The sequence below is a fragment of the Eleutherodactylus coqui genome, chromosome 2 (genome assembly GCF_035609145.1).
Source record: "Eleutherodactylus coqui strain aEleCoq1 chromosome 2, aEleCoq1.hap1, whole genome shotgun sequence".
In the NCBI taxonomy this organism is placed as follows: Eukaryota; Metazoa; Chordata; class Amphibia; order Anura; family Eleutherodactylidae; genus Eleutherodactylus; species Eleutherodactylus coqui.
The window spans coordinates 58,031,852-58,053,086 of NC_089838.1; the positions used below are offsets into that span (position 1 = coordinate 58,031,852).

The 21,235-nt window shown below is 47.1% G+C and overlaps 1 protein-coding gene across 1 annotated transcript in view; it reads right to left on the reverse strand.

Annotated features, from left to right (window-relative positions):
* FLT4 (fms related receptor tyrosine kinase 4) overlaps positions 1 to 21,235 on the reverse strand; it is a 354,573-nt gene that overhangs the window by 46,431 nt on the left and 286,907 nt on the right. Inside the window, exons 16-19 of the mRNA XM_066591022.1 lie at positions 17,338 to 17,444; positions 16,312 to 16,447; positions 15,707 to 15,811; positions 15,490 to 15,603 (exon numbers count right to left, since the gene is read on the reverse strand). Coding sequence (XP_066447119.1) covers positions 15,490 to 15,603; positions 15,707 to 15,811; positions 16,312 to 16,447; positions 17,338 to 17,444 — 462 coding nt within the window. The remainder of the gene's footprint in view (positions 1 to 15,489; positions 15,604 to 15,706; positions 15,812 to 16,311; positions 16,448 to 17,337; positions 17,445 to 21,235) is intronic.

The window sequence follows — 21,235 nt, forward strand, 5'->3', positions numbered from 1 at the left end:
CTTTTCCTATTTATGACATAATCAATGCTCGTGCCAAATTTCCCGTTTCTATGACATTGGGAAGTGAGTGATTTAGATTATGTACGTTAAATTTCGACGCCAATTCTTTTGCGCTAGAATTGAATAATCGAGTTGGGACCCAATTTATTTTCCTATTTTGGAGATAATCTATGCTTGCGCCAAATTTCATGTTTCTACGACATCGGGAAGTTAGAGAACTTTTGGCGAGTCAGTCAGTCAGTGAGGGCTTTCAGCTTTATATATATATATATATATATATATATATATATATATTTATCAGAATAACATATCCTCTACTACTGTTAAAAAAACAAGCAAAAATACCTGGATCCATCAAAAACAGCACATAACTGACATATAGTTACAACCACCTTTTTTTGTCGCATAGTCTAGATTTCTGTTATCAGATTTTCAGATTTTTTTTTTAAGCTAAATTACCGGCATACGATAAATTCCCCAAACATTTGTACACATTTGCACACACAATCGTAAACTAGAGCCATATTTACAATGATATGCTTTACATGCACACACAGTAGCACAGCTTAGAAACACATAGGCACACATATATACGCACAAACACTTTTTCACATAGATATAACCATGTGTTGACGGGACTGGAATACCCAGAGGGGCTATCCAAATTGGGACTATTTACTCTAGAAAAAAGGTTAACCCTTACCAATCCAATTTATATCCTGGTTTTCCTAGGGGGCTTAGTCTTTTTCTGCCGTTATACAATGGCGCTATCTGCTGGCTAAAGCCAGTACTGTATGAGGTGACACGTTGGATAGGCTCCAACAGCAGAGAGGCTGGCAATATACTGTAAGAGAACCCCGACGGATGTCTTCCAACATCGGAGCTGTACAGCCCTAAATCATAATGTCTTCAGAGGTCAGACAGTGGATTGGAAGGGGTTAAGAGGCGATCAAATAACCATGTATAAGTACATGAGGGGACAATACAAGGATCTCTCCCAAGATCTGTTTACACCCAGGACCATGACGGTAACAAGAGGACATCCGCTACGATTAGAGGAAAGTAGGTTTCATCACCAACATAGAAGGGGATTCTTTACTGTAAGAGCAGTTAGACTGTGGAACTCTCTACTGGAGGAAGTGGTGATGGCAAAATCCATAGAGGAGTTTAAAAGGGGGCTAGATGTCTTTCTGGAGAGGAAGGATATTACAGGATATAAATCTTAGGTTAAGTGTCAATCTGGGTATATAGGAAGGTAGGAACTATTAGGGGTTGATCCAGGGATTAGTCTGATTGCCATTAGGGAGTCGGGAAGGAATTTTTTCCCCAAAAGGGCTAATTGGCTTCTGGCCTTGGGGTTTTTTGCCTTCCTCTGGATCAACTCAGTAGGATAGACAGGCTGGACTAGATGGACATTGTCTTCATTCAGCCTTACATACTATGTTACTATGTTACAGTATGAGGAACAGATAGGGATGCTTATACAGTATGGAGTCATAGTAGGGACCCTATTACAGTATGGGGTTGCTATTACAGTATAGGAGCACAGTAAAAACCTCAATACAGTATGGGGCACAGTGGGGCTATACTTTAATATGGAGGCATAGTGGGACACTCTGAGGGCACAGTAGAAGCACCATAATTGTATGAGGACACTGTTGTAGTGGCCCAGAGTTAACGGGGCCCCTTTATAAGTATGAATTTGTACAATAGTGTTGTCAATGTCTTCAATGTGTGTGCATTTGATGTGTATTGCACTGAATGGGTTAACATCTGGGTTATGGCTGGAAAATGTATCTTGTGGTGTGTCATGTGATATAAATGTGATTGCAAGGTGTATGCAAGAGGTCTTCGTTCTTAGGCTGGGGAGATCTGAGAGAGTTGGAGTGATTAGGAGAACTGTGCCTGGTCCTACAAGGAGCCCCGGGATGGAAGAGGCTGAGCTATTCCCTTGTGTGTGCCTTGGGCCCCATCTACCCAGGCCTTTATGCTAGTGACCTACAGGACCGCAAGTGTGTGAGAAATCGCCATGCAGCGCTAAGTGCTTGTGTAGAAGTGGACAAAATATGTTAGAAAAACGGGGAGCCAAAAATATGTGTCCATTCATTTTTTCTACAAATGGGACGTGGCTGAAGGAAGTCCTTGTGGTGATCTGGGCGGAATTGCAAAAAGCAATGAATGCGAACGAATGCAATTAGATAGCACCTGCGATCCCTGGAGGTAAATCTGCTATAATGACTTATAAGGTTTGCAGATATATACACATACACACATTTTTTTTGTTTGTTTTTTTGGGGGGAGGGGTGGATATATCTTCATAGTCCCTAGTAGAGATGAGCGAGCACCAAAATGTTCGGGTGCTCGTTACTCGGGAAATTTTCGCGATGCTCGAGGGTTCGTTTCGAGTAACGAACCCCAATGAAGTCAATGGGCGACTCGAGCATTTTTGTATATCGCCGATGCTCGCTAAGGTTTACATTTGTGAAAATCTGGGCAATTCAAGAAAGTGATGGGAACGACACAGCAACGGATAGGGCACACGAGGGGCTACATGTTGGGCTGCAGCTCAAGTTCCCAGGTCCCACTATTAAGCCACAATAGCGGCAAGAGTGCCCCTCCCCTCCCAACAAATTTTACTTCTGAAAAGCCCTCATTAGCAATGCATACCTTAGCTAAGCACCACACTACCTCCAACAAAGCACAATCACTGCCTGCATGACATTCCGCTGCCACTTCTTCTGGGTTACATGCTGCCCAAGCCCTCCCCCCCCCCCCCCCCCCCCGCACGACGCAGTGTCCACAGCGCACTAAAGTGTCCCTGCGCAGCCTTCAGCTGCACTCATGCCACACCACCCTCATGTCTATTTATAAGTGCGTCTGCCATGAGGAGGAACCGCAGGCACACACTGCAGAGGGTTGGCGTGGCTAGGCAGCGACCCTCTTTAAAAGGGGCGGGGCGATAGCCCACAATGCTGTACAGAAGCAATGAGAAATATAATCCTGTGCCACCGCCATCAGGAGCTGCACACGTGGGCATAGCAATGGGGAACCTATGTGCCACACACTATTCATTCTGTCAAGGTGTCTGCATGCCCCAGTCAGACCGCGGTTTTTTATAAATAGTCACAGGCCTTTATGCTTTGCGGGAAACTTCTCAAGAGGCATAGCAGAGGAATGGTGACGCTAATGATTGCAGCATCGCTGCTCACCATCTGGGTAGACTCCTCAAAGTTTCCAAGGACCTGGCAGATGTCTGCCAAGCAGGCCCACTCTTCTGTAAAGAATTGAGGAGGCTAACTCCCACTGCGCCGCCCATGTTGGAGTGGGTATTCCACTATAGCTCTACGCTGCTCATAGAGCCTGGCCAACATGTGGAGCGTAGAGTTCCACAGTGTGGGCACGTCGCACAGCAGTCGGTGCACTGGCAGATTAAACTGATGTTGCAGGGTGCGCAGGGTGGCAGCGTCCGTGTGGGACTTGCGGAAATGTGCGCAGAGCCGGCGCACCTTTCCGAGCAGGTCTGAGAAGCGTGGGTAGCTTTTAAGAAAGCGCTGAACCACCAAATTAAAGACGTGGGCCAGGCATGGCACGTGCGTGAGGCTGCCGAGCTGCAGAGCCGCCACCAGGTTACGGCCGTTGTCACACACGACCATGCCCGGTTGGAGGCTCAGCGGTGCAAGCCAGCGGTCGGTCTGCTCTGTCAGACCCTTCAGCAGTTCGTGGGCCGTGTGCCTCTTCTCTCCTAAGCTGAGAAGTTTCAGCACGGCCTGCTGACGCTTGCCCACCGCTGTGCTGCCATGCCGCGCGACACCAACTGCTGGCAACGTGCTGCTGACACATCTTGATTGCGAGACAGAGGTTGCATAGGAGGTGGAGGAGGAGGGTGGCTTAGTGGAGGAAGCATACACCGCCGCAGATACCAGCACCGAGCTTGGGCCCGCAATTCTGGGGGTGGGTAGGACATGAGCGGTCCCAGGCTCTGACTCGGTCCCAGCCTCCACTAAATTCACCCAATGTGCCGTCAGGGAGATATAGTGGCCCTGCCCGCCTGTGCTTGTTCATGTGTCCGTTGTTAAGTGGACCTTGCCAGTAACCGCGTTGGTGAGGGCGCGTACAATGTTGCGGGAGACGTGGTCGTGCAGGGCTGGGACGGCACATCGGGAAAAGTAGTGGCGACTGGGAACTGACTAGCGCGGGGCCGCCGCCATCATACCTTTGAAAGCCTCCGTTTCCACAAGCCTATACGGCAGCATCTCCAGGCTGATAAATTTGGCTATGTGCATGTTTAACGCTTGAGCGTGCGGGTGTGTGGCGGCGTGCTTGCGCTCCAACACTTGCGCTAGCGACGGCTGGACGGTGCGCTGAGAGACATTGGTGGATGGGGCCGAGCACAGCGGAGGTGAGGGTGTGGGTGCAGGCCAGGAGACGGTAGTGCCTGTGTCCTGAGAGGGGGGTTGGATCTCAGTGGCAGGTTGGGGCACAGGGGGAGAGGCAGTGGTGCAAACCGGAGGCGGTGAATGGCCTTCGTCCCACCTTGTGGGGTGCTTGGCCATCATATGTCTGCGCATGCTGGTAGTGGTGAAGCTGGTGGTGGTGGCTCCCCGGCTCATCTTGGCGCGACAAAGGTTGCACACCACTGTTCGTCGGTTGTCTGCACTCTCAGTGAAAAACTGCCAGACCTTTGAGCACCTCGGCATGGCGCGAGGGGGTGCTTTGGGAAACAGTTGGTGGATTATTCGGTCTGGCCCTGCCTCTACCCCTGGCCACCGCACTGCCTCTTACAACCTGCCCTGCTGCTGCACTTGCCTCCCCCTCTGAAGACCTGTCCTCAGTAGGCGTAGCAAACCAGGTGGGGTCAGTCACCTCATCGTCCTGCTGCTCTTCCTCCGAATCCTCTATGCGCTCCTCCCTCGGACTTACTCCAATTACTACTACCTGAGTGATAGACAACTGTGTCTCATCGTCATCGTCCTCCTCACCCACTGAAAGCTCTTGACAGTTGCCGGAAGTCCCCAGCCTCATCCCCTGGACCCCGGGAACTTTCCAAAGGTTGGGCATCGGTCACGACAAACTCCTCCAGTGGGAGAGGATTCGGAACCATTGCTGCCCATTCTGGGCAGCGGCCCGAGAACAGTTCCTGGGAATCTGCCTGCTCCTCAGAATGTGTCATTGTAATGGAGTGAGGAGGCTGGGACTAAGGAGGAGCAGCAACCAAAGGATTCAGAGTTGCAGCAGTGGACGGCGCAGAATTCTGGGTGGTCGATAGATTGCTGAATGCACTTTCTGCCATCCACGACAGGAGCTGCTCACACTGCTCATTTTCTAATAAAGGTCTACCGCGTGGACCCATTAATTGTGAGATGAATGTGGGGACGCCAGAAACGTGCCTCTCTCCTAATCCCGCAGCAGTCGGCTGCGATACACCTGCTCGGCCTGTGCCCACACCCTGACTTGGGCCTCCGCGTCCTCGCCCGCGTCCACGTCCTCTAGGCCTACCCCTACCCCTCAGCATGCTGTATTACCAGTAGTGCAGAAACAGAACGCTGTAATTAAATGTGCTGCTTATTGGCCTGTGGTTGGAGGCTGACTTCCCTTACGGAACGCACAGCAGAGCCAGGAAACAATTTTGCGCACGCCTGTAGTGAGACGTAGGTGCGTATGACTGAGCTAGTGGAATTCACAGCGCAGAAGCAGTCAAGTGGCCAAAGACCAGTAGTAGGCCTTAAGTAGTTTGCTTCTATTTTTTTTAAATGCTGAGCTGATACAGCAGACAGATACTGTAGGCAGCGTATAATATTATGTATACTCTTTCCCTCTGGCGGGATGACGGCGATCATGTAACAGAGACAGCAGATCCAGGAAACAATTTTGCGCAAGCCTGCTGTAACGCTTAGCTGCGTATTAATTAGGACTACTTCCCCCAGCAGATAATAATAATAATAATAATAATAATAAACTTTATTTGTATAGCGCCAACATATTCCGCAGCGCTTACATAGACAGGGGGGAATACAGAAAGACAAAATACAAACATTACAGAACCACGGTTACATATAGTAATCAGTTGATGGAAACAATAGGGGTGAGGGTCCTGCTCCAACGAGCTTACATACTACAAGTAATGGGGTGATACAGAGGGTAAAGGGGCTGGAGATGTGCACGGTATGGCGAAGTGTGAGCGATGTTATACACATAGACAATGGTCAGACATTTAGCCATGTGACGGCAGAAACGGTGTGACTGCAGGAGCGGTTTATGATGGCTAGCAGGGATTGCAGTCAGTAGGTCAGGGAGCATGTTATCAGGCGGAGTACAGAGAGGTTTTTTTCTTAGGGAATGCGGTATGCCTCCCTGAAGAGGTGCGTTTTTAGAGCACGCCTGAAGTTCTGCGAATCCTGGATTGCTCGGGTAGCCTTTGGTAGTGCGTTCCAGAGGACAGGTGCTGCTCTGGAGAAGTCATGGAGGCGGGAATGAGAAGTTCGAATGAAAGGGGCACTCGGTCTGGTTTCATTAGCAGAGCGGAGAGCCCGGGCTGGTTGATGGATTGAGATAAGGGAGGCGATATAGGGTGGTGCTGCACTGTGGAGGGCTTTGTGGATGAAGGTAGCGAGTTTGAATTGAATTCTGTATTTAATGGACAGCCAGTGCAGTGACTGGCACAGGGCAGAGGCGTCCGAGTAGCGGCTGGACAGGAAGATGAGCCTGGCTGCCGCATTCAGGATGGACTGGAGAGGGTAGAGTCTGGTGCAGGGGAGGCCGATCAGCAACGAGTTGCAGTAATCGAACCGGGAGTGGATGAGGGCGACAATAAGCGTTTTTAACGTCTCCACAGTGAGAAAAGAGCGGATTCTTGCGATGTTCTTGAGGTGCAGCTGACATGTTCGGGCCAGAGATTGGATGTAGGGGGCAAAAGAGAGATCAGAGTCAAATATGACCCCAAGGCAGCGGGCGTGTTGTCTAGGAGTTATGGTGGCGCCACACACTGAGATGGAGATGTCAGGATGAGGTCGGTTAGTGGAGGGCGGAAATACCAGTAAGTCAGTTTTAGAGAGGTTTAGTTTTAGGTAGAGAGAGGACATAGTGTTAGAGACAGCGGACAGACAGTCGGTGATGTTTTGGAGGAAGGGTGCAGAGATGTCACGGGCAGAGGTGTATAGCTGGGTGTCATCAGCGTACAGGTGGTATTGGAGGCCAAAACTCCTGATGGTTTGTCCAATAGGGGCTGTGTAGATAGAGAAGAGAAGGGGGCCAAGGACCGAGCCCTGGGGGACCCCAACAGCAAGGGGAAGAGGAGGGGAGGTAGAGCCAGCAAAGGAGACACTGAAAGAGCGGTCCGATAGGTAAGAGGAGAACCAGGAGAGGGCAGTGTCCTTTAGGCCAATGGAGCGTAGCATACTGAGGAGGAGTTTGTGGTCAACAGTGTCAAACGCTGCAGAAAGGTCGAGGAGGATCAGTAGGGAGTAATCGCCCCTCGATTTGGCTGTCAGTAGGTCATTGGATACCCTAGTAAGGGCAGTTTCTGTCGAGTGTTGAGGTCGGAAGCCAGACTGTAGGGGGTCTAGGAGAGAGTTCTCTGATAAATAGCTTACAAGGCGGGAGTAAATCAGGCGTTCTAGTAGTTTGGAGAGGAAGGGGAGGTTTGAGATGGGTCGGTAGTTGGCAGCATCGGTCGCGTCCAGAGTCGGTTTCTTTAGCAGTGGGGATATGATGGCGTGTTTGAAAGAAGAGGGAAAGATGCCAGAGGTCAGATAGAGGTTGAATATAGTGGTGAGATGGGAGATGACCACTGGGGAGAAGGAACGGAGGAGGTGTGAGGGGAGAGGGTCGCAGGTGGTGGGGCGAGCAGAGAAGAGCAATTTGGAGACTTCTTCCTCTGTCGCTGGTCTGAGTACAGACAGTGAGCAGGAGCTAGATGCAGTGCTGACAAGACTAGGGTCAGGGCTAGTCTGGGATTGGGAAGTTATTTCCTGACGGATGTCGTCTATTTTCTTTTTGAAGTAAGCAGCCAGCTCTTCAGCACTGAGATCCGTCACTGGGGGCTGTGGTTTTGGGCTGAGAAGGGAGTGAAAAGTATCAAAGAGCCGTTTAGGGTTGTGCGATAATGAGGAGACTAGAGAGGTGAAGTAGACTTGTTTGGCATGGTGGAGGGCGAGGTTGTAGGTTCTGAGCATGAATTTGTAGTGGAGGAAGTCTGCAGACGTTTGAGATTTCCTCCACAGCCGTTCAGCACTTCTAGAGCACCGCCGGATGAAGCGTGTTTGAGGTGTGAGCCAGGGTTGCTGTGTTCTACATCGAATGGCTCGGGTTCTGGGGGGCGCCGCTTCATCCAGGGCATGTTTGAGAGTGGTGTTGTAGTGAGCGGCAGCCAGGTTGGGGCAGGAGAGGAGAGAGATGGGGGACAGAGAGGACTGTAGGGATTCAGCAAAGTCCTGGGTGTGAATGGCCTTAAGGTTCCTGTAGGTACTGTAGGTAGGTGGGTCTGGAGAGATGGTAAGGAGCGTGACAGAGAAAGAGAGGAAGTTATGATCCGAGAGCGGGAGAGGGGAGTTAGTGAAGTTGGAAACAGAGCAGAAACGGAAGAAGACCAGATCAAGAGTGTTGCCATCCCTGTGAGTGGGAGAGGCTGTGAGTTGAGAGAGACCAAGGGAGGAGGTGAGCGAAAGAAGCTTAGAGGCAGATGGGGAGATAGGGTCATTAGTGGGGATGTTAAAATCACCTAAGATGAGGGTTGGAATTTCGCAGGATAGGAAGTGGGGGAGCCAGGCAGCAAAGTGGTCCAAAAACAGGCGAGGAGCACCTGGGGGGCGGTAGATAACTGCTACTCGCATGGACAGCGGACGGAAAAGCCGTAGCATATGTACTTCAAAGGATGGAAAAATGAGTGAGGGTACAGGGGGGATGACCTGGTAGGTGCATTTCGGGGAAAGAAGAGCACCTACTCCTTCGCCACGCCTGTCATCTGGTCTCGGGGTATGGGAGAACTGCAGGCCATTGTAGGACAGTGCAGCAGGGGAGGCTGTGTCAGACTGCTGTATCCACGTTTCTGTGAGAGCTAGCAGATTTAAAGATTTAGCAGTAAAAAAGTCGTGGATGGTGGGGAGTTTATTACATGCTGACTGGCAGTTCCAGAGGGCACATTTAAAGGAGTCAGGGGAGGCTATGCATGGGCTAGCAGTTGGGATTGGGGATTTTCTTAGTGAGTCAGGTAGGGGGTGATAGCTAGGAGCAGTGGAGGGTGGGCCAGGTAGATACTGTAGGCAGCGTATAATATTATGTATACTCTTTCCCTCTGGCGGGATGACGGCGCTGATGTAACAGAGACAGCAGATCCAGGAAACAATTTTGCGCAAGCCTGCTGTAACGCTTAGCTGCGTATTAATTAGGACTACTACCCCCAGCAGATAGATACTGTAGGCAGCGTATAATATTATGTATACTCTTTCCCTCTGGCGGGATGACGGCGATCATGTAACAGAGACAGCAGATCCAGGAAACAATTTTGCGCAAGCCTGCTGTAACGCTTAGCTGCGTATTAATTAGGACTACTACCCCCAGCAGATAGATACTGTAGGCAGCGTATAATATTATGTATACTGTTTCCCTCTGGCGGGATGACAGCGCTGAAGTAACAGACAGCAGATCCAGGAAACAATTTTGCGCAAGCCTGCTGTAACGCTTAGCTGCGTATTAATTAGGACTACTACCCCCAGCAGATAGATACTGTAGGCAGCATATAATATTATGTATACTCTTTCCCTCTGGCGGGATGACGGCGCTGATGTAACAGAGACAGCAGATCCAGGAAACAATTTTGCGCAAGCCTGCTGTAACGCTTAGCTGCGTATTAATTAGGACTACTACCCCCAGCAGATAGATACTGTAGGCAGCGTATAATATTATGTATACTGTTTCCCTCTGGCGGGATGACAGCGCTGAAGTAACAGACAGCAGATCCAGGAAACAATTTTGCGCAAGCCTGCTGTAACGCTTAGCTGCGTATTAATTAGGACTACTACCCCCAGCAGATAGATACTGTAGGCAGCATATAATATTATGTATACTCTTTCCCTCTGGCGGGATGACGGCGCTGATGTAACAGAGACAGCAGATCCAGGAAACAATTTTGCGCAAGCCTGCTGTAACGCTTAGCTGCGTATTAATTAGGACTACTACCCACAGCAGATAGATACTGTAGGCAGCATATAATATTATGTATACTCTTTCCCTCTGGTGGGATGACAGCGCTGAAGTAACAGAGACATCAGATCCAGGAAACAATTTTGCGCAAGCCTGCTGTAACGCTTAGCTGCGTATTAATTAGGACTACTACCCCCAGCAGATAGATACTGTAGGCAGCGTATAATATTATGTATACTGTTTCCCTCTGGCGGTATGATGGCGCTGATGTAACAGAGACAGCAGATCCAGGAAACAATTTTGCGCAAGCCTGCTGTAACGCTTAGCTGCGTATTAATTAGGACTACTACCCCCAGCAGACACGCAGTAAACTAAAGATGGTCACAGGCAGCCCAAATATAGTATTTTTCCCCAATTTTTTGGAAAAAGCCCACTGCCTATATAGCCTGAATATCTCTTTCCCTGCCTCACCAGTACTGGCCCTATACTATGTACAAGGACTGCAGACTGAGGACGCAATGCTCTGCACGCCCGATATACAAAAAAAAAAATTGTGCAACACTGCTAAAAGCAGCCTTAACAGTACTGCACACGGTCAGATGTGGCCCTAAGAAGGACCGTTGGGGTTCTTGAAGCCTAAAATAACTCCTAACGCTCTCCCTATAGCAGCTCCGGCACCAGCAGCACTTTCCCTGATCTCTGTCAGAATGCATCTGTGGCGAGCCGCGGGAGCGGCCGATTTATATACTCGGGTGACACCTGATCTCACCAGCCACTCACTGCAGGGGGGTGGTATAGGGCTTGAACGTCGCAGGGGGAAGTTGTAATGCCTTCTCTGTCTTTCTATTGGCCAGAAAAGCGCGCTAACGTCTCAGAGATGAAAGTGAAAGTAACTCGAACATCGCGTGGTACTCGTCTCGAGTAACAAGCATCTCGAACACGCTAATACTCAAATGAGTATCAAGCTCGGACAAGTACGTTCGCTGATCTCTAGTCCCTAGCAATGTGTGTATCCAAGCTTGCCCTGGGGCCCATAGGAATCTAGTTATTTCTCAGGATACTGGCATAAATTAACACTAAATTGAATTTACTAAAACATCTATAGCTGGGCAGTACAAGTAATAATTCAGTTCCACATCTTGCGTTGCTAGGTGTCTGAAGATACTCATCCCTGCACTTTATCTGTGTTATGTTAGGAATCCCCAGAATGCAGCTTCTGTGAACACATTATAAATCTGAAGGTAAATTGAAGTTGGCCCAGAAATAAGGCATTCTGTCATATTAAGGCTATGTGTGCCACATTCTAAGGTCAGGTCAAGCTGTCATTTTAAAGCAGAAGCAGGGCATGAACTAGGGAAATAATTCATACATGGAGAATCCTTACTATTACCCAGCATTAACCCCTTAGTGATCACACTTTTTTGCTTTTTTCCATTTCCATTTTTTCCTCCCCCCCCTCTTTAAAAAAATCGTAACTCCTTTATTTATCCATCAACATAGCTGTAAGAGGGCTTGTTTTTTGCGGGTTGAGTATTTTTCAATGATACTATTTAATGATTCATATAATGTACTAAGTGGAGAGAAATGGAAAAAAAAACGACATTCCGTCATCTTTCAGCGCGTCTTGTTTCTACGGCGCACAAACTGCAACAATAATGACACGATAACTTTATTCTATGGGTCAGTATGATTGCTAGGATACCAAACTTTTTTTTTTTAGCTGTACTACTTATATATTTTTTTAAAGATATTTAATTTTTTAAAATTATTTTCTGTCTCCATCTTCTGTGCACAATAACTTTTTTATTTTTCCGTTTATTTTTAGCTGTGTGAGGGCTTATCTTGTGCGGTACGTCCTGTCGTTTCCGTTTGTACCATGTTGGAATACATAGGACTTTTTGAGCGCTTTTAAATAGATTTTTTTCTCGGCAACAGGGTAACCAAAAAAAGTGCATTTCTAGCGTTTTTATTTTTTTTCGTACGACGTTCACCGTGCGCAGTAAATAATGCATAATTTTGCTAGATCGGACTTTTACGCATGCAGCAATATCAAATATGTATTTTTGTTTTCTTATTTAGATTTTTGTATTGTAAATATGTTTTTTTTTTTTTTTTAATTTGTATTACTTTAAAAAAATAAAAAATTAATAAAACTTTATTGTTCTTATTTTAACTTTTGATTTTAGTCCTCTTCGGGGATCACAACTAGCGATGCTTAGATCGCTTATGCAGTATGATGTAATGCCATAGCAGTACATAATACTGCATTCTGACAGGCAGCCTATCAAGCCACACCACGGGGATGGCTTGACAGGCATTCTGTCATGACACCCATACGGCTTCCCCGATCTCACTGCGGGGAGGCCGTACGGGACCCCCAAACATCGTTTGGGGGATTTAAATGCCGCTGTCAGATTTGACAGTGGCATTTAAAGGGTTAACAGTCCCGATCGGCCGAGCGTGGCTATTACCCGCAGGTGTCAGCTGTAATAAACAGCGGTCACCCGCGATGTATGGAAGGAGATAGCAGTGCTATCTCCCTCCATACACGTCCTGCAAAGCCAGCACGTAAAAACACAATAGCGTGGTCACTAAGGGGTTAATATACTGCTCAGAAAAAATTAAGGCACCACTTTGATGGAGGTGTAACTTGAAGCTGCATGACCACAACACAAAGTCTGGAACAAGCCCCATCATCATACAATGCTTCATACATAGTACTGGTCTCCTTATATGAGGAGAAGAGACTTTATGGGGCCCCCTAAGGCTCCAGGGCCCGGGTGCTACCACATCTTCTGCATCCATTACAGTTACCCTCCTGCTCAGCTAAAAAAATAAATAAATAAAGGAACACTTAACTTAGACATCAAATGATGATCTCCATAGTATCCAGACTCTTCAACGTCTGACGTGCTCAGTATGAACCTACTCTTATCTGCGAAGAGAATGGGATGCTAAATGCGGACCTGTCATATCTGGTGTCCTCTGGCGAATGCTAATTGAGCTACACAGTGCTGGGCTGTGAGCACAGGTCCTACGACAGGACACCACACCAGCCCTTATGTCACCCTCATGGAGTTATTTTCTGACAGTTTGGTCAGTAGCCCATGTCTGGCATCTGATCCAGGCTCTTCAGACTGTGCCGGAATACACAGCAAACATTCTTGAGATGGCACACATGGATGTGCCATCCTGGAGGAGGAGGATTACCTGTACAACCCAATGGGGCTACAGGTAGTGCCTCATGCTTCCAGTAGTGATTAGGAAGCCAGAAAAACACAGAACTAGGGAAGAATCAGTCAGGAAGGAGAGAGGAATTATCTCTGCTCACTTTTTGGGGGTGTCTTGTTGTTGTCTCTCCGGCGCTTTAATTTGCAACAAGAATAGACAGTCCACAAAGTCCCGCGGCACTCAATCAGCATGCATTCTTAAGCAGAGGTATACCTTTAGAATTTGCAGAGCCACATCCCAGGGACCATGGTCCTTTAGTCCCCCTCTAATATCCATTCGATCGTATAAACTGGCAGCATCAAAGGTGTTTGTTAAAAAAAATTGATTTATTGCTCCATGTAAAAAAGGCAATGTTTCGACTATTACAGTCTTTATCAAGCCTGATCGATTTAATTTGCAACAAAGCAGGTAACATGGATTCACAATCACTTCTGCTTCCTAATTGGATAGATTGATATCCCTGAAGTGTAAGTGACTTGGGGTTATAATGTGATGTACAAGTGTTCCTAAGATGTTTTTGAGCAGTGTATTATAGATACGCAGCATTAGTGGCTAGTAATTTGGTTAACAAAGATGGAGGGCATTTAAAGATGTGAAGTAGATCTGGATACAAATAGACACTAAAGTTCTTGCTCAGGAACATACTGAAAAGAGAAAGGAACTGATACCAAAATCAAAATTGTGTTTCCCATCCAGGTGCTATTAATGCCACCACAACTAATTTTTTTGCATTACATCCTTAGATGGGAAAACGTAGAGTTTGATTGTCATCCAACCTTGTGTCTGGTTCCACCATTGTGGTTCATAACATTTCTAATGTAAAGGGGCTGTCAGAATTCTTCAAAAAATGATTATAGGGATGGAAGAGTATAAGTTAATAAAAGAACCCGTACTTACCTAGTAAGTTACCTACTTCTCCAGCTGTGCTGCTGTACTCCTCACCTACCTTTTGTTTACATAGCTGTATCTGGGAAATTGTCCCCAGGTTCGTTAGGTCAGTCCCCTAGGGACTTAGGGTACACAGCCTCTTCCACAAGACCAGCATTACCTCAGGAGGGAGGGTACTCACTGTTTCAGTCATGAGGAATTGCCTGTACCTTATGACGCAACTTGGCCCAGGTAGCAACACTTCGAATCTGCTTCAATTTGGCAGTCTCACTATGCTGTCCGTAGGACTTGAACACAGCACCTCAGTTCTATTGTGGTTGGGGATAATTCTGTAACTCAAGCTTTTCTCAATAGCTCTCGCCAAAGGCGTTCTTTCAGTACACACTCCTGTCTGTGTTGCGTAACATTGACCGATAGACCATAGGCCTCTCCCTAACCGCCCAACCTAAGCCAAGCACGACATCTTTGTGCGTGCATCGCTTGAAAGGCACAGAAACAGGAATTTTAAACAAACATCATTAACAATGTCCAACTTGTACTTAATGGGGACTTTGGAAAAGAAAGAGGGTAAAGGCCCTTTTAGATGGGCCGAATGTCAGGCAATTGGTTTATGCAGCATAAACAATGGACGATGACCTGATCGCTCATCGTTCAGTGTAAATGGCGGCCATTCAGTATTGAACGGCCGCTATGTTATGTCAACGGAGAGGGACGGGGGAGCGAGAGGAGAGAAATCTCCTGCAGCCTCCCCGCTGAGAACTAACGATACTAGCTCCTGTGCAGGTGCATGGGAGCTAGTATGTGCAGAGAGAAGTGTCGGGCATCGTTTGCCCGACATTCGTCCCAAAACAGATCATCACTTCATAGCAACAAGGTCAGAATTATATGGCAGTTGACGAGAGGCTAAGAACTGTCATATTAGGCTGGCCATATATTTTAGGTAGCTGCTGGCTCTCTCACCCAAACCCTAATACACAGAAACGGTCAGTTCAATCAAGTATGTATGCATCCTAAATGTGGAGAATTCTCTTATATAACCAAGAACAAACGGATAAGGTACATTGAAATCCAACTGCCCGATCCCTTTCTCCTCTGATATAGATCATTGAAGTCGTTGACTGATCCCATTGAAATTGGCTACTTGGATACAAAATGGGGCACATAGTCCAAGTAATTTGATGTCTACTGCGTATGCTGCTGTATGAAGTTGTAGACCTCAGAACAAGTACTTACCGTTTGATTTGGTACAAGCTCCTAATAAGTTGACTACGTTGAGGTGATTGCCAATGTGAATGAGAATTTTCAACTCTGACATCAAAGCTTTGTGTTCGCTGGCAGTGGCGCCCTCTGAAACCCACAATGTCAACCTCATAAGTATAGTCAGTAAATATCTAGATGACAATACAATGCGTATAGGAAATGTTTATTAACCTATATAAACGTTCCATACCTTTTAACATCTTCACTGCCACTGTCTCACAACTACTGCTCTTACTAATGCCAAAAGCCGAAGCCTCTACCACTTTACCAAAGGCGCCATGTCCTAGGACTTTACCTGTAATGCAGTCATTATTATTGGGGAGCACTGGAAAAACGCACAAATGCATATAACGCTAAACACATACATATAATGCAATGTTGAATAGTAAACTTCATCCAAACTCACATCCCACATATACATTATGAGGATAGTTTAAATAAACAGTCATTTAAAAATTTTGTAATTTGCACACAAGAGCCACCATCCTAGTATTTAGCCCCTTGTGTCATGATCGATTGTACACCAGATCATATGTAGGCTGTAAGTAGTCTGTTAATAATATACTAAATGGGTGTCAAGATGCACAACCGCTTCCTAAATGCGGGTCGAACAGCTGATCGCCCAAGGTCCCACTCTTGGCACCTCAGGCAGTCAACTGATTTTGCCATAGGAAACTGTGGTCGCTACAGGGGAAATGTGGTATTCCATGACATTTATATGTACTAATAGGGCATATGAATAGGGGATACTATCTTGGCACAATCATCCTAATGCTGAAAGCATATGTTTCTTACCAAGTCTTAGTCTGTCTCGTGGAAACTCCCATTTGCTTGAGTCATACGGAAGATATTCACATTGTTCTCCCAAGGGCACCTCACCAGGATCCATGATAATGGAAAGGTATCCAGTCTTTATCTCACCGTGACTGGGCTGAGGATCCAAAAACAGAATTTTGAATTATGTATATTGTACATAGTATTGTTCCTGGAAAAGCAGTCTCAATGACGAGAAAATACTTCTTTGTAAAGTGCAAATCTTAAAAGGATTGTCTGGGACCTTGGGCGTTTTTTTTCTATTGATGACCTATCCACTGGATAGGTCATCAGTAGATGATCAGCAGGGGTCTAACGCTTGGGATCGCTGCCAATTACCTGATTCCTGGTGCCGCTGTCAACATGGACAGTGTAGGAAAGAGATTGTGCTGTTCGTAGAATTCAACGGGAGTTGTGCCTGCAATACCAAACTAGGCCACTGTAATGTTGTCAGCACTATCTGCTTCCAGTGATGACCCCATTGACAGGAAATGAGCTGATCAGCGGGGATCCTTAGCGGTGAACCCCCGCCTATCACTTATTGATGAACTATCCTGTGGATAGGTCATCAATAGAAAAAACACCCAGACAACTCCATTATCCTAAATATCTATTCAAGGCAGCGACCTCAAAGCTGTGGTTCTCAAGCTTCTGAAAATCTACAACACGCAGCATCTTATAATTTCCTCTGACTCTCGTAGCTTTGTAACAGCTAAAGAGCAATAGGTCACTGGGTTGAAGCGTAACATCTACTTTCAACGTTTTTTAGGGTCACATTTGTGGTCTAGGTTCTTGCCAGCATTTGAACTTGCCAGAAAAGTTTGATTACAGCAAAGAAGAAGGGGAAAGTCTTTTTCCCAATTGATCCCTTTTAGTGGTATCTTCTGCCATGTATATGTACTGCGCCATGTTTTGTAGAACCAAGTAATAAATAAGGATTTCAATACTTTTACAAGACACTATAAATAATGTGACTCCAAACTATGTGGGTCTATAACAGGTATTTACCCTTTTAATGTTACAGAAGATGAGGATGAGGAGGATCCAGAAGAAAACTGCAATCACCCCGGTGCCAATGAGGATCACAATCTCTACATTGGTTTTGTCATCAGCTCCTGCAGTGAGGGAAGAAGGAAATGATTCAAATGGGTCTCCAATTTAATTACCCTGCTCTTTATCTAACTACGCGGACATAAAAGGTTTCAAAAGTGGGGGTTGTGAACTTCTAAATCTGCTTGATTAGGTGATTATTTAGAGTGTCATTTTGTATTTGGAGCAGATATCTAATATAAAAAAGCCTACAGGTCTCTCTCTGTTTGTCTGTCTCAGTATTGCTCTGTCTCTTTCGTTTTCTCTCGCTCTCTCTCTTTGTCTGTCTATAGCTCTTGTTCTGTCTGTCTATCACTCTCATTCTGTCTGTTTCTCTCTGTGTCTCTGTTGCTGTCTCTCTACGCTCTGTGTTTCTCTGTCTTTCTATCTCTCTCTCTCTCTGTCTGTCTCTCTCATTCTCTCTCTCTGACTGTTTCTCCATCACTTTCTATCTCAATCTATTTCTCCATCATTCTCTCTCTCGCTCTCTGTCTGTTTCTCTATTACTCTCTCTCTCTCTCTCTCTCTGTTTCTCAATCACTCTCTCTCTCTCTGTCTGTTTCTCCATCACTCTCTCTCGCTCTGTCTGTTTCTCCATCACTCTCTCTCGCTCTGCCTGTTTCTCCATCACTCTCTCTCGCTCTGTCTGTTTCTTCATCACTCTCGCTCTCTGCCTGTTTCTCCATCACTCTCGCTCTCTGTCTGTTTCTCCATCACTCTCTTTCTCTGTCTGTTTCTCCATCACTCTCTTTCTCTGTCTGTTTCTCCATCACTCGCTCTCTGTCTGTTTCTCCATCACTCGCTCTCTGTCTGTTTCTCCATCACTCTCTCTCTCTGTTTCTCCATCACTCTCTCTCTCTCTGTTTCTCCATCGCTCTCTCTCTGTCTGTTTCTCCATCGCTCTCTATCTGTTTCTCCATCGCTCTCTCTCTGTTTCTCCATCGCTCTCTCTCTGTTTCTCCATCGCTCTCTCTCTCTCTGTTTCTCCATCGCTCTCTCTCTCTCTGTTTCTCCATCGCTCTCTCTCTCTGTTTCTCCATCGCTCTCTCTCTCTGTTTATCCATCGCTCTCTCTCTCTGTTTATCCATCGCTCTCTCTCTCTGTTTCTCCATCGCTCTCTCTCGGTTTCTCCATCGCTCTCTCTCTGTTTCTCTATGGGTCTCTCTCTCTGTTTCTCCATCGCTCTCTCCCTCTCTGTTTCTCCATCGCTCTCCCTCTCTGTTTCTCCATCGCTCTCTCTCTGTTTCTCCATCGCTCTCTCTCTGTTTCTCCATCGCTCTCTCTGTTTCTCCATCGCTCTCTCTGTTTCTCCATTGCTCTGTCTGTTTCTCCATCGCTTTCTCTCTGTCTGTTTCTCAATCGCTCTCTCTCTGTCTGTTTCTCCATCGCTCTCTCTCTATCTGTTTCTCCATCGCTCTCTCTCTGTCTGTTTCTCCATCGCTCTCTCTCTGTCTGTTTCTCCATCGCTCTCTCTCTGTCTATTTCTCCATTGCTCTCTCTCTGTCTGTTTCTCCATCGCTCTCTCTCTGTCTGTTTCTCCATCGCTCTCTCTCTGTCTGTTTCTCCATCGCTCTCTCTCTGTCTGTTTCTCCATCGCTCTCTCTCTGTCTGTTTCTCCATCGCTCTCTCTCTCTCTGTTTCTCCATCGCTCTCTCTCTCTCTGTTTCTCCATCGCTCTCTCTCTGTTTCTCCATCGCTCTCTCTCTGTTTCTCCATCGCTCTCTCTCTGTTTCTCCATCGCTCTCTCTCTGTTTCTCCATCGCTCTCTGTCTGTTTCTCCATCGCTCTCTCTCTCTCTCTGTTTCTCCATCGCGCTCTCTCTCTCTCTCTGTTTCTCCATCGCGCTCTCTCTGTCTGTTTCTCCATTGCTCTCTCTCTGTCTGTTTCTCCATCGCTCTCTCTCTGTCTGTTTCTCCATCGCTCTCTCTCTGTCTGTTTCTCCATCGCTCTCTCTCTGTCTGTTTCTCCATCGCTCTCTCTCTGTCTGTTTCTCCATCGCTCTCTCTCTGTTTCTCCATCGCTCTCTCTCTGTTTCTCCATTGCTCTCTCTCTGTTTCTCCATGACTCTCTCTCTGTCTGTTTCTCCATGACTCTCTCTCTGTCTGTTTCTCCATCGCTCTCTCTCTCTGTTTCTCCATCGCTCTCTCTCTCTCTGTTTCTCCATCGCTCTCTCTCTGTTTCTCCATCGCTCTCTCTCTGTTTCTCCATCGCTCTCTCTCTGTTTCTCCATCACTCTCTCTCTGTTTCTCCATCACTCTCTCTCTCTCTGTTTCTCCATCGCGCTCTCTCTCTCTCTCTGTTTCTCCATCGCGCTCTCTCTGTCTGTTTCTCCATTGCTCTCTCTCTGTCTGTTTCTCCATCGCTCTCTCTGTCTGTTTCTCCATCGCTCTCTCTCTCTCTGTTTCTCCATCGCTCTCTCTCTCTGTTTCTCCATTGCTCTCTCTCTGTCTGTTTCTCCATCGCTCTCTCTCTGTTTCTCCATCGCTCTCTCTCTCTGTTTCTCCATCGCTCTCTCTCTCTGTTTCTCCATCGCTCTCTCTCTCTGTTTCTCCATCGCTCTCTCTCTCTCTGTTTCTCCATCGCTCTCTCTCTCTGTTTCTCCATCGCGCTCTCTCTCTCTCTGTTTCTCCATCGCGCTCTCTCTCTGTCTGTTTCTCCATTGCTCTCTCTCTGTCTGTTTCTCCATCGCTCTCTCTCTGTCTATTTCTCCATTGCTCTCTATCTGTTTCTCCATCGCTCTCTCTCTGTTTCTCCATCGCTCTCTCTCTGTTTCTCCATCGCTCTCTCTCTCTCTGTTTCTCCATCGCTCTCTCTCTCTCTGTTTCTCCATCGCTCTCTCTCTCTGTTTCTCCATCGCTCTCTCTCTCTGTTTATCCATCGCTCTCTCTCTCTGTTTATCCATCGCTCTCTCTCTCTGTTTCTCCATCGCTCTCTCTCGGTTTCTCCATCGCTCTCTCTCTGTTTCTCTATGGGTCTCTCTCTCTGTTTCTCCATCGCTCTCTCCCTCTCTGTTTCTCCATCGCTCTCCCTCTCTGTTTCTCCATCGCTCTCTCTCTGTTTCTCCATCGCTCTCTCTCTGTTTCTCCATCGCTCTCTCTGTTTCTCCATCGCTCTCTCTGTTTCTCCATTGCTCTGTCTGTTTCTCCATCGCTCTCTCTCTGTCTGTTTCTCCATCGCTCTCTCTCTATCTGTTTCTCCATCGCTCTCTCTCTGTCTGTTTCTCCATCGCTCTCTCTCTGTCTATTTCTCCATTGCTCTCTCTCTGTCTGTTTCTCCATCGCTCTCTCTCTGTCTGTTTCTCCATCGCTCTCTCTCTGTCTGTTTCTCCATCGCTCTCTCTCTGTCTGTTTCTCCATCGCTCTCTCTCTGTCTGTTTCTCCATCGCTCTCTCTCTGTCTGTTTCTCCATCGCTCTCTCTCTGTCTGTTTCTCCATCGCTCTCTCTCTGTCTGTTTCTCCATCGCTCTCTCTCTGTCTGTTTCTCCATCGCTCTCTCTCTGTCTGTTTCTCCATCGCTCTCTCTCTCTCTGTTTCTCCATCGCTCTCTCTCTCTCTGTTTCTCCATCGCTCTCTCTCTGTTTCTCCATCGCTCTCTCTCTGTTTCTCCATCGCTCTCTCTCTGTTTCTCCATCGCTCTCTCTCTGTTTCTCCATCGCTCTCTCTCTGTTTCTCCATCGCTCTCTCTCTGTTTCTCCATCGCTCTCTCTCTGTTTCTCCATCGCTCTCTCTCTCTGTTTCTCCATCGCGCTCTCTCTCTCTCTCTGTTTCTCCATCGCGCTCTCTCTGTCTGTTTCTCCATTGCTCTCTCTCTGTCTGTT